The 13,405-nt window shown below is 51.4% G+C and overlaps 2 protein-coding genes across 2 annotated transcripts; one reads left to right on the plus strand and one right to left on the minus strand.

The window, feature by feature from the left end:
• Nucleotides 1–4,585: 4,585 nt before the first annotated feature.
• Nucleotides 4,586–9,710, minus strand: ASPACDRAFT_76715 (uncharacterized protein). The gene is made up of 5 exons (XM_020204765.1): nt 9,342–9,710; nt 9,002–9,290; nt 6,103–8,934; nt 5,400–6,053; nt 4,586–5,350 (listed from the first exon to the last, which is right to left on the minus strand). The coding sequence occupies exons 1-5, from the start codon at nt 9,381–9,383 to the stop codon at nt 4,719–4,721; spliced, it is 4,449 nt and encodes a 1,482-aa protein (XP_020058654.1). The 5' UTR covers nt 9,384–9,710; the 3' UTR covers nt 4,586–4,718.
• A 365-nt stretch (nt 9,711–10,075) lies between these two features.
• On the plus strand, nt 10,076–12,573 carry ASPACDRAFT_41140 (WD repeat NOL10/ENP2 family protein; the record flags this gene model as incomplete). Its single annotated transcript, XM_020200895.1, has 6 exons — nt 10,076–10,112; nt 10,164–10,192; nt 10,256–10,336; nt 10,395–10,464; nt 10,524–10,577; nt 10,637–12,573. The coding sequence occupies 6 exons, from the start codon at nt 10,076–10,078 to the stop codon at nt 12,571–12,573; spliced, it is 2,208 nt and encodes a 735-aa protein (XP_020058655.1).
• Nucleotides 12,574–13,405: the final 832 nt, after the last annotated feature.

The raw sequence follows: 13,405 nt of genomic DNA on the forward strand, positions 1-13,405 counted from the left end.
TTTGGTAGTGGTGGTGGTCGTGGTGGTGGGCTTTTGGGCGGGTTTGAGGTAAGTCTGAGTTTGGGGGTTGCGCGAAAGGAGGAGTTTCGAGGACTGGGTCGAGGATTGTTGTTGTGTTGTGCTGCGGGCGGCGGTATGGCGGGGTACTGGACTCGGTTGGTTTTGCCGGGTGATTGAGTACCGTGAGGGGAAGGGGGTGGCGTGGGTGAGGATTTTGTGAGGCTCTAAAGAGAGTAGTGATATGGAGATCTAATTGATGCAAATAAGAAGAATGTAATGCGAATAATAAAGGAACAGCGCTGGCGCTAGTCTTGTTGGACTCAGATAGCTTCTGAATTTTTTTTTTCTGCCGATATGGATGGGCTAGTTATCGCGCGGCTGATTAGATAGATAAGCGGTCATGTGACTATCTTCCATCTACTACCATGGCTGATGAGGAGTCTCGTGCTCTCTCGATTCATGGTTGCTGAGTAAAGATAGCTTCGATGTAGCTGCTGCTGCAAGAATACAGATTGAAAGTAGAGATGTTGAAAGTCATAGGGAAGTTTAATGTGAGGGGCCAGCAGCTGTACGGCCACTTTAGTTGCACCTTGCTCGCATCCAATCTCTGGATATATACTTCTGTATCACAGAAAGTTATAAGGTGACAAATTTCGATACTAACTTGTAACTGCAAGCAAATACCCACCAGAACCGTGCACAATTGATGCTTTTCTCTCGTCGGGAAAAATCATTCAATTCTTTTACTATCGATATAAGGTGCTTCTCATTGGAAATGAGAGCGCCAAAGTATTTTGGAATCTCCCAGTCTTGCCACAAAGAGTCTGTGCTTAGGAGAGGTCATAGTCTCCGATTCGTAATTAACACGCAAGAAGCTCGAGTGCACAAGGGCATGGCTCGCATTCTGAAGAATAAAGCCCACATGATACACAGAAAAAGGGCTTTTCAAGTCGAAGAAACATGACTGCAAGTTATACAGTTAAAAGGTTGGTTCATAGTTGTACATCGCAGGGCATAGATAGAGTAGATCCTGGTATAGTAGTAAACATTATATGTTCACGCTGTAAGACAAGATTAAAAGAGTTTATAATGATTAATTACCGCTATGGTGGATATGTCCGGGCGTTTAAAGAACAATTAGAACGTACTAGGTATTGGAGGACCCAAAGACCTTATAATCCTCCCATCTTCCAGGGGCAGTAGAGCCGACTTTTAGGCGGCGCCACTCCCCGCCGAAGTATCGGGTTTACCTTCTACCCGCCCGTATGCACCTGTTGCACGACAAGAACCAACCAGATGCCTGACCATCGTTTGCTGGCGGTCCTGCATGACAGCCTGGCAGTGGCGACAAGTCGCTTTCCGATAGACGGACCGCCCTTCGCCGCCGCCGCCCTCGCCGGGGGAGATTTCGAAATAGTCTCGTCGCAGTTCGGCGGCGAAGGCGTTTTCTTCTACCGGTTGAGTCCTGCCCTGAAGACAGGTCTGCACGTGGGCCCTCATTGCTTGCGCGCGGTCGGTCACAGCTTCGTGGCAGTGGCGGCATACGATTCGGGTGTGTTTGATATGAGTAACCAGACCTTCGTCGTCGTAGTGGGAGCGGGGCGTGATCCTCGCGGTGGAGCGCATTGATCTGTTTTTGTCTTTCTCTCTTATTCTCTCGCACACGTGTTGGAGATGCCATTTCAACGAGAAGGTGACATTGCGCATGAGGCGCTTGCAGAGGAGACACTGGAGGAGTTTGGTCCCATCTTTGCCGACCTTGACGTCGAAGTGCTGCAGAAGGTCCTCGTCCGCTTCTGCTGCTGGGTTAATGAGCTTCGGCACTCCGGCGCAGACATGGTCTCGTTCTTACCTGGGAGGACTGAGTTTGATGTATGGGTGAGAGTTGAAGAGGTGTCAGTTGACGTTGCTGTTCAGGCGATCCCGGTCAGTGAAGAACACAACTGTGACGAGAAGAGGAGTCTTGGACGGGACTTTATACAATTTCGCAAGCAAGAATCCAACATTCAATCCGATCTTCTCGGAAGGGAAACCCCGGATTTTCCATTCATCAGGGTCAGGATCTGCCATTGAAGAGTTTGCGAATATCGCCAGTGAATGTCCAATGTAGAATAGGTTTCCAGAGAAAGATGTATGCGCTCAAAGAGCAAGACATTTGGAACCTGGCTCTTTATCAACGCATCTCAAAGACATACTTACAGGACAAGGAGTTCTCTTGAGGTGTGTGCAAATTGGAAGACTCGGCATGGCTACCATATGGCCTGAATGTTCATTGTATGTCTGGTATGGTCCTTTTCTTGTATGCGGATAATGCAAGCGGGGACTTTGAAGACTGATGTGTCGTGCAGTGGACACTAACCGACAAAGAAAATTTCAACACGGTTTAGATGAGATATTCATCTACACATTGTGTGGGGAGAATGTCATGTAGGAAGAAAGATCGTGTGAAGGAGTTGACTATGCAAAGAGAACTCATGGCGACGGCTTGAACGTGGAGATACGGTTGAGATTCTGATGAATTTACAGACCCAGGAAGGGAAGTTTGATGCCTTCAAGATCCATGGCAGTGGTGAGGAAGGAAGAAATCTACAAGAATTCGCAGTGGTTACATACTCGCAGTTCCGTTTGCACGCCACATGACCCAGATGACCTCAGGCGTTACACGCACCCACGCCGATCCACCTCCGCAGCGGGCTTACGGAGACGACCTTGTCCTTCCCATATTAGGCAATTTATCATTTGTCATGGTGTTTTGAACAAGCGAACACACACAACCGGTAGGCCGTCCAGCTGGTATGGGCCATAAGGCCGTCAATAATAGGACTAACCGCACCTCCGCAATCTGGGACAGCGACACGGCCATCCCTATCCAAGATCGTTTATGATGGAGGACGCCAGTCTGTTTCCGTATTCGATCACCGCGGCGGTGACAAGAATCCATCGATCTTCCAACAGATTTACATAAGATTTTATCAGTTACTTCATAGCTCTAGTGTAATGGTCAATGAACTCGGATTATCACAATTCAGATAAATTAGCATTCGAATGCGGCTATCCCGCCTATGCTAAGGTGAACCAAAACAAATACTCAGTTCAATACGTCTAACACCTCTACTTCAACAAGCGCAACTAGGAATCTGAAAACAGCATCCAAGCTCACTCAGAGCTCCTAGCAGGACACTCCTTGACCAGATGCACCATCTTCACCCCCCGATTCGCCTTCACAACCTCACCGCAATCGCGGCACTTCGCCCACCGACCCGCCTTCTCACCCCGGAAGAGCAAGAACTTGCGGCGCATCGCGCACCCAGCCAGATGGTTGCAGAGCGTATACCGCTTATTGCAGACCTTCTGGTCGCAGTCGCGGCACTGCGCCTTCAACCGGAAGCCCTTAGTGCCAATCACGAACCGCTCGCGCATCTGGTCCGTTGTTAGCTTGCTGTATTCGGGTGGTTGGCACTGTTCTCCATCGTAATGCCATTCTTCAGCCCGCTTGGCCGATGTCTCATCTTTTGCGGGGAGATCGCAGGAGGGGGGGCACTTACCCAACTGACACTTCTTCTTCTGGTCGGCGACACGCTTTCTGCGACCTGGGCAGAAGTGCAGATGGAGCTGCAGACTAATGGCGAACGGGGAAGAGGTGCGGCTGGTCCAGAACATCCAGCAGTAGCGGCATTGCGCTCTGCATGAGATGTGGTGGGCTCCGTTCTGGGTCACTTCATCGTGGGTGGTGACATTGTAGTAATCGTGCCACATGGTCGGACTGGCGTTCTGCGCAGCGGTGGTCAAGGGAGCCTGTCGCTGTCTCTTTGCCTGCCGCCGAGACTTGGGCTGGACGCGCTGTTTGTTAGTAGGCATGATATCTGTGTTGTGTTGTTTTGACTTGTGTTTTTGTGTTTTTTTGTGTGAATAAGGTGAAAGTCGTGATGGGAGGAAGAGCTGAATGATCAGAAGATATGATCGCTTTTTATAATGAACGCAAAGCATTATTCTGGGACTGCGGACCCTGCTCCTAACAGGTGCATCTCGTTTTCTTGTCAAAGAATTTGTTGAAGAGCTCCAGTATCTTCCGTATCTAGTAGACAGTCTCCATGGGATGTCTCAAACCACAAAGAAAAGAGTTATCTCCGGTGCTTGGGATGAAAGGAGATCTCGGGTTGGCTTAGAAGGAGATTTCCACGACTGGCTTTGGAAGATATATTATCCTTGAGTCGGAGTAGGGGGCAGTCCGGTGGTCGCGAGCTGGCTTCAAAGCTGGATTGGTGGAGATTATCCACATCGGTTGTTGTGCTTTGTGGACAGAATTATAGCCGGAGCTCTTCACAAACCATCATTCGCGTTCGCAACTTGGGCTAGGATCAGATTCCGAGTGCCGAACAACCATCGACTTACATGCATAGTCTCTGTCCAGAGAGCTTCGATGTGTTGAACAGCGCATGCGTGATTAAGAGCTACCTGAACTCGTTAGCCAAGGTATGGAATGATATTCTCGACAATCGGTCAACAACAGTCAAACTTATTTGAACGCGGATCCAACCGCCCGCTTACGTTTGATGTACCGTTCCCACATATTGCTTGATGAACGAAAGCAAGGCACCATAGTTATATACAGATCGCTTGGGGATCATATTCTAATAAGGTAGATAAAACACCATACGCCGTATCTTCACACCAGCCGCGACATGGTATAATGAACTAATATAACACATAAAGAATAATCAGAGAGCATAGCTCAGAAGCGCCTGAGCCTTGACCACAGTAGCAATGTGCCAGGGTAGTGTACCCTGTTGCACGGCCCGAGTGCCCCGGGCCCGAGCTAGAGTCGCAAGATCACGGTACATGCCCAGTATCTCTCGAAGAACGGCGTCATACGAAGCTGAAGAACGCCTTGTGTAGATGATGTTAGCACCCATGGTATACACCCCGTCCCCGTCGGTAGAGCCTTTCCTGCGAAGCAGGTATCCGCTGGCCAGCGCGGGTCGATACTCGGTTTGATGCAGAGAGCTGTTAAGACGATGGGACAGAACAACGCCCCACGTCTCATCGCATATGTCCATGAGGAGGGATTCAGACTCTATCTCAGGATTGGTATCTGTCGGAGTGGGGGCGTTCAGAGGTACATTCGCTGCGCTTGGAGGAGTGGGCGCAGTGCTGATTTGGTCGGGTGAGGAAATGCTAGGATTCGGCGTAGCAATGGGGGTGGTTGAAGCAAGAGGATTAACTGCGCTCATGGGCAGGGGCAAGAACGGTGGCTCAAGTGTAAGATCGGGCGTGGTACCGACACTCAAGATCGTTAATTCTATATTTGCTGATCTAGACTTGTTGTACTGTTCTGTGAGGCTTGTCCAGGCTGAAGTTGTCAGTAACCATAGGAAAACTCTTTGCAGTGGCACACTTACTGTCAACCTCTTCCTGATCCACAGGATCTGTGTTGGCGACAATGACCCGCCAGCGCGCCTGGGTCCTGTCCATTATGTCCTTCGTTGCTCCCCAGATTTCACCGCGAACTTCCGCGATGCTCCTCACCGCGGACGAGTTGCGAAAGCGGAGACAATAGGACATGGTTCGCTGCAGAGCGCCGGTGTTATCTGACCAGGCCACACTCATCCACCTTTGATCCTGACTTCTGGAGCACGCGATATGGAGACACCTGCCTTCTTGCAGTGGAGAAGTCTTCTCAGATGAGAGTTTGAAGTTGATGACCTTGGGAAGTGGTTCTGCAAGAAGCATTGGAGGAGCGCCATTGACCAAGCTAGAATGAGGCGATTTCGGTGGGCACCGGCTATAGACCTCGAGGGCTAAGTTCAAGTACTCTGCTTGAGGAGGCACGACTAAAGATTCATTTGCCATGAGAAAGTCGAAGGGAATTATTTGCAACACAAGCTCGTTGAGTTGGCGGGCCTGCTGCCTGTCAGCATCGGCCACATATCTTTGGAATAGACTCCAGAAGGCCGAACAAATATCGACCAAGGCCGCAGCGTGAGCAAAGGGGTTGACGATATAGACGACCAGATTGTTATCCTTGCCGGGCGGACTCTGTAGCAAAGCCGTCCCTACAGCTGGGTTAGCACTGGGCCTCAAAATGAAAAAGAGCTGACATACCTAAGTCCTCACAGATCGTCTTCAAGGATTGCATGATAGATGAATAGCGCGTGTGTGACAAATCGATGTCCCATGAGCCCATACCACGGCTGAACAGGTTTGAGCCATTCCCTCGATCATGATTACCAAGATTGCAGCCAGAATATACCAAGCCCAGACGGTCTAAAAAGGTATCCGCAGCTTCTGTGGCGGTATGGGGATGGATACAATAAGCTAGTATATCCTTCTGGCCATGGGCCGGTCCTAACCCAAACGTTTCCCAGAATGGGATTGCTGGTGGTAGTGTTTCCAGAAAGTCTTTGCCGCGGCAGACGCGTAGATGTGGTGGGCCGAGGCGAGAAATGGTGCCCTTGCTTGTGTCTCTCCGCTGCGAAGATTGTCGGGCCTGAGTGGTAGGCGAAAGTGCTACAGGATCCTGCAGAGAGACGAAGCTATTCAAATCGAGCCTTTCTAGCCCGCCCATGAATGATTCGTCATCAACGCTTTGCGGGGAATGCGCCTCATTCCCACAGCCTGGGAGTCCAACAGTCCCATCATACTTGTGGTCGAGAGAAGATTGTGTGATTTGATCGACCAGGATTTGGGCAATCTGGACTTGCAATTCTTTTTGAAGAAGGGCAGGGAATGTCTGGTTTTGAGAGAGCGAGAAGTAACCAGTCAAGGACCAGTCGGAAAAGGTTGATAGGAAGTTTCCCAAGAAGACGGAATCCTCGGGACGCTGAGTTGCTGTGTCTTGCTCCGCGTTCATCGAAGTCTTTTCTGGGGACAAAGCCAATGAGGTACCGGAATTTGAAAGACTGCGTTTTCTTTTGCGAGTGGGGTATGTAGCCGGTGAAAGATCGCTCTCAGCTTCACTTTCAACGTCGTCAATGCTCGCAGCGTCGCTTAACTCGGAGTCTGATGTTGCTTCCTGATATATGTCGTCCAGCGGACTGCCATGCTCATTGGATGGGTTCACACCCGCAATTCTTTTCGATGTAGTGTGGCGAGGAAGGCCGATGGTTGGGATATCACTGCTCGTAGTGGTGGTGTTCTCAATGAGGTCTTTCCCACGCATTTTGAACCAGAACTTTCCTTCAGTACTGTATTTTCGATCCCAACTGGAAATCCCCTGCTTGAAATGAATGGGTTTATAATACCCCGGCATCTGCCCTTGCTGGGGTGATGGATGACTCTCGGCTTGTGGCTCAGGGAAAAGAAATTTCTTGACCTCAACCGGACTCAGTGGAGGGCTTATAGTGCCGACATTGTCTTCTTGGGGCGATGGCAGAGGGACATCCTTTTCATGCGGAGGTTGTTCGCTCTGAGTTTCCGTAGCAACATCCATTTTGTCAGCTTCAGGCTCAAACCTTTGATCTTCAACAGCTTCTTGCACAAAGCCGGGAAAGGTGTGCTCAGCTGGTGTAGGTTGTGTTTCAAGTTGCTCTGTTACAGCAAAATCCGGCATTTCATGCATGGGATCTGGGTGATCTGCTTCGTCCATACGGTCAAACCCCGGCTCATCGAAGAAGCTGAAGTCTGCATCCGTGATCCCCTTAGCTCCAAAATCCCTCTCGTTCATATCACCAAACAGATCATCGTCATCGTTGGTATCGTACAGTCCGGATCCAACAGCAAGACCTGCCGAAGGACCGAAACCCATTGTCACATCCATTGCAGAGCGATCCTTGTTGTGTGGCTGGCCAAAAGAAATCTGCCTGGTCTGCTGAGGAAAGGCTGAACCATTGTATAAGTCTTCAGAAACAGCATCTGAGGAGACTGTGGTAGGATTGAGCCCTGCTGTCGTGGCCCCGTCTGGTGGCGTGGGATATACAAGGCCTGCAGTCTGTAGGTCTGGGTACTCTGAAGCCCGAGAAAGGCTTTCCAGTCCTTCAGGTAGACCAGCCGTATCGGGAGTGGGTGCATCTTGGTCCTTGGTCTCTGTTTCCTGGACGATAGATAGAGGCTTAGGGCTCGTTTCGTTAAGGTTGGGCTTCTCTAATACGTGCCACCTTTCTGCAAATTCTAGAGGGTTATCAATGACAGCACAGACGCTTTCCATTTCACCATAGGAGTCTGAAGATGCTGATTTTGTCCTTCTGAAGCAGTATATAGCTGGCCAAAGAATTCGCTTGAGAGGAAGCGTTGATAAGCCTCCATCGTTCGGCCGCCATGTCTCCCCAGCCAGCCTAGAGTAGAACGGTTCCCAGACTTCAACCTCCACCCATGAATCTTCACCGATGCCATTCACTGGAAGACCAAAATTGGCAAGCCAGCCCAGCACATTGGCCATCCACTGTTTGCGGTTCACCGGGTCCGACTTATCAGACCCCACGCCCCCGATGCTGTAAGGGTACGGAGAAGAACCCACCCTCTGAGCTAGTTTTGTCGTCACTAGTCTGGCTATCGAGCCGCTTGGAGAAAGCCAGAGATCTGTGCCAGGAGGAACGTCATGGCTTTCTGGAGAATCTTCAGGATTGCATAATCTCAGCAGACCAGGTTGCGGTACGGTTTGCAAAGCCACGGTTAGTTTCCCAGCAGATATCAGTTGAACTTGGAGCGTAGTCAGCGCTGGAGCGAAAGCGAGGCTCCCAGAACCGTAGCCGACAGTCTCGTGGAGACCTCGTTCGTCTAACGTGAGCAGGGTCCGTGACCCCAGCGGCACTGCACCGATTTGCTGTATCAATTGAAGACTTAACGTTCCCATCAGAGCTGAAATGAACGAAGCGTAGATCGTGACGAATGGTGTAGGCGCACTGGGTCTTTGCGGCCCGGCTGCGCCTGTCGCATGTTGAGGCTCCGCTGAAAGATTCTTGACCAAATCTGACGAGGAAACACTGCCAGAAGAAGACACTGTGAGGCTATGGGTTAGCATCACTGCAGCGAAAAGAATAGCTTTGCGCTTCAAGAGATCACGTACCTTTCAACGTAGTAGAGCCGACGAGAAGTCTGCCAGTGTCATCTTTACCCCGACTTGCTGCCACAGAGGCCAGGGCCTCGAATCCAGGAGTAGAAGAGAACGTCCAGAGACAGAGTCTTCGAGGATAGCTTGAGACCAAGCAATCCAGATTCCTCAGCCTGAGCTCAAGATCTTTAAGGCGGCTGAGATGTTTCAAAATGGTATAGCCATTTGCAGGAGATTCGCCTGGTATATTGGTTATACCAGGCTCCTCGGTATAAATTCTCCAATATATTTGCGAGAATCCATCCTGGAGATCAGATTAAATGGATGCTAAGGTGCTTGCGGGCAAATGACTTACAATGACGCGTATGTTGGTGACGGACCCGCCTGGAAAGTCCATGGTTATATTAAAAGCCCCTTTGGAAATACTGGCGATGGTTTTTTTTTTTTAGCTAGCCAGGAACGCTTCCACTGGCGAAATAGAATTCATCTCCAGGAGCGCATCCCCAAATGGTCATATCTCAGTGCGATAACATGGAACTTTTAGCAGTCAGTAAACAGATCAGCTTCCTGAAGCCATCGCTCTTTGGAAGTTTAAGGGTTCGCGATCGAGGTAGTACCGGAGTAAGGGGGTAAGGGCGTATGTATATATAGGATACTGATGTATTTTGTCAAAGAATACCACGCGCCATTAAGCAGCAGAAGAGATACGAGAGCTAAGGAGCGAGGGAGACGGGAGGGAATGAATGAGGATGGATAAATGGATGGATGGATGGATTAGGTACGATATCAGCAATTCCCGAAGAGGCGAAATGGCCGCTGATTTCCCCCAGATGTTCCGATGGGGCCCTTCCATTTCGCCCATTCAGTCTTTCACCGATTCAGTTCCAGTTTCCACTCAGCAACGGAGCTTGGTTCGGCCCGCCCCAGCCAATCATATAAAACGGCTTTCCGCGGCATCACGTGCTCACCTCCATCAGCTATCGATACCGTAATATTCTGGATCGCGGCAACTTTTTTTGCCCGAAAAAAAAAGTCCCTTATCGACTTTGACTGGCGCTGCGCTGCGATTTTCAACGCTCTCACCTCGCCATGAAGCTCTCCAATCAGTCGGAGGTTCCGGTCTACAGTGAGCTTAACAGACCATAAATTTCCGAATGAGACACTAACGGTCCCGCAGCGATCTCGGGCTCCAATACTGCCCGCGAGGTAAGAACTTGATAGCATTCCAGCAAAAACAGCAAGATTGATGCTGATGGTATATGATTCTAGCTCCCAGAATGGCTTGCTAGGCGGAGAAAGAGGAGTTTGAAGAATGATCCGGAGTGGGCGAACAGAGTTGAATTATTGCAGGTCAGGACCCGACCACCATCCATGTTCGGCTCTCATCAGTCCCTAATCCTTCCACTAGGACTTCGGGTTCGAGGAAGCCAGTCGATGCATTCGCGTCAGTGAAGATGGCGATTGGGTTATGAGTACAGGTATGCGCTTGCGCAGGCATCGACTGCTCCGAACAATCAACTAACCCGCATCCCCGCAGGAACGTACAAGCCGCAGATGCACGTTCACTCGTTACAAGCTCTGTCCCTGAGTTGTAAGTCTTTGATGGGAATTTCTACTTCAAAGTCTTCTCTTTGCTGATTCCACCCGCAGACGCGCGTCACACGGATGTTGAAAACACTACCTTCCTTCTACTCTCGTCGGACTACTCCAAGTCCCTCCACCTCCAGTCCGACCGCTCCCTCGAATTTCACACTCCCTCGGGCATGCACCACAAGACGAGACTCCCCAGATACGGACGTGACTTGGTATACGATAGACAGTCAACAGAAGCTTTGGTGCCAGCGGTTGGTGTCAACGGCGACGGCATGGGAGAAGTTTTTCGATTGAACCTGGAAATGGGACGATACATGCGAAGCTTCGAAGTTGATGTGGGTGGCGATGACTTTACGTCTGCTGGTGGAGGCACATTGCAGGGTGGAATCAATACGGGCGCTGTCAATACAGGAGCAATCGCCGAGGAAAGTCACAATCTTCTTGCCTTCGGTACCTCAAACGGGACTGTCGAATTCTTCGATCCTAGGGCGAGAAGCAGGATCGGCACTCTGGTATCGCCCGCGCACGGTCCCGATGAGTCTCGACAAGAAATTACAGCGCTGGAATTCCACAGATCTGGTCTGACGCTCGGTACGGGTTCTTCGAACGGACTCATCTTCCTCTATGATCTACGCATGTCCCGACCCATGTTGAAGAAGGACCAGGGATATGGCTTCCCCATTCACACATTGAAATTCCTCCAGCCTTCCACCGCCTCCCGCGAACAGACCCTGGAACCCAAGATTCTCTCGGCGGACAAGAAAATCATCAAGATTTGGGATCCCCGCGATGGAAGCCCATGGACATCTGTTGAGCCTGCTGTGGACATCAACTCGGTTGCTTGGTGCAAGGATAGTGGAATGCTTCTCACGGCCAACGAAGGGCCTTTGCAGCATTCGTTCTTGATTCCCCAGCTTGGACCATCGCCTCGCTGGTGTTCGTTCCTCGACAACCTTGTTGAAGAAATGGCGGAAGACCCCAACGACCCCAACGCATTCAACCCCAGCCAGGCGGGCTCTGTTTACGACAACTACAAGTTCTTGACCGTTCCTCAACTCAAGACTCTCAACCTGGATCACCTCATTGGCCGGACCAGCCTTCTGCGGCCTTACATGCACGGTTACTTTGTGGCTCAACAGCTCTACGAAGAGGCCAGGCTTATCACCAACCCCTACATGTGGGAAGAAGAGCGTGCCAAGCGTGTTAGGGAGAAGATCGAAAAGGAACGTGAAAGCCGTATCCGTGGCAAGAAGAAGGCCGCCGTCAAGGTCAACCAGAGACTTGCCGAGAAGCTGCTCAGCATCGAGGAGAAGAATGAGCGCAAGAGGGCGCAGCGTGTCCTCAAGAGGGGCGGCGACGATGACATGGTTGATGCTCCTCCTACTGCCGCCGCCGCCGCCGCCGCCGCCACCACCGCCGAAGAAGTCGACAAGAACCCTCTGGGCGATTCCCGTTTCGCCAAGCTCTTCGAGGACGAGGACTTCGCCATCGACGAGACATCGCGCGAATTCCAGCTTCTCAACCCCAGCACCGCGGTCGAGGCGCCTCCCCGCAAGGAAAGAGGCCTCACCGCCGTGGAACAGGAGATGGTCGACGACGTCCGGGGCAGCTCGGACAGTTCCGACTCGGAAAGTGATGTCGGACAGTACAGGTCCAAGCCCGCCGCTTCCAACAAGATCTCCACCGCCTCCTACCGCCGCAACAAGCAGGGCCGCAACCAGGAAGCGCCCCGCATGGAGATCTCTTCCTCGACCAACGTCAGTTCGACCCGTGACCGTTCCTTCGGCTCGCGCGCGCAGAACATGCGCACCAGGGATAAGCCCTCTCGTCGGGGCGGGGTGGTAGGCGAGCGTGAAGTCACCTTCACTCCCGGCGCTGGCAGACAGCAAGCGAAGAAGAGTTTCAACCGACCCGAGCAACAGTCCACATCCTCCCACAATTTCCGGGCCAAGGAGCGTCGCAGCGCTTCCGGTAACACCTTCCGCAAGATGTAATCCCATCTCTTCCGACCCATCGAGTCCCATGGGCCTGGCCAGCTCGGCCGATCACCCACTGCTGCTCCTGCTCCTGCTCCTGCTCCTGCTACCGCTGGTAGTCGTGGTGGTGGTGGTGGTGGTGGTGGTGGTGGTGGTGGTCTGTCATCCTACATACCGAGTCAATCCATGCCCGCAGCTTCTAGCCCCAGCTGCTTCCCGCAACAGCCTTGTCGTCATCGTGCGGAATCAGCTGGTTGACTGGACCCCTCCCATCCCCTCCCTTCCTTTGTCCAGCTGCAACTCACAACATTTACGCACGAGGCCTCCTGGCGCATGTCACATGACAAGATCCGCCACATCAACCCCGATCATGTCAACTATACTACCACCCTTATACCCACCATGAGGATTTCCGCCCCCTCCTCTTAACTTACCATCCATGATCTTCCCTAGCCCCGCCCACCTTCCTACCATCGACCTCACACTTACCTCCTACCTCACAAGGCTCAGCCCATCACAGGCAAATCACATCCTCTTTTGCTCAGCAAAACGAGAGGCTAACCGGTTCTGGAAGTGCACGATAGCCTGGGCTCTAGTCTAGGCTTCAGCAGCCCAGCCCAGGCTGTTCGGATGCTGGAAATGAGTCACTACATCATTATCTCCAATCTTATGAGTCAAACTGTCTTCAAATCAGATACATGTACCATACCTAAAAAGTTTGAACATTGGCACAGCAAAGGAATCGGTGGCGCATCCGTTTGCCTTTCACTAAAAACCCCAAGGCATTGGAAAAAGTTTCCTTTTTTCTCTCCTTTTTTTTTCTCATTTCATAGATTCATACCCCCGGCGG

This window comes from Aspergillus aculeatus (genome assembly GCF_001890905.1).
Source record: "Aspergillus aculeatus ATCC 16872 unplaced genomic scaffold ASPACscaffold_4, whole genome shotgun sequence".
Lineage (NCBI taxonomy): Eukaryota > Fungi > Ascomycota > Eurotiomycetes > Eurotiales > Aspergillaceae > Aspergillus > Aspergillus aculeatus.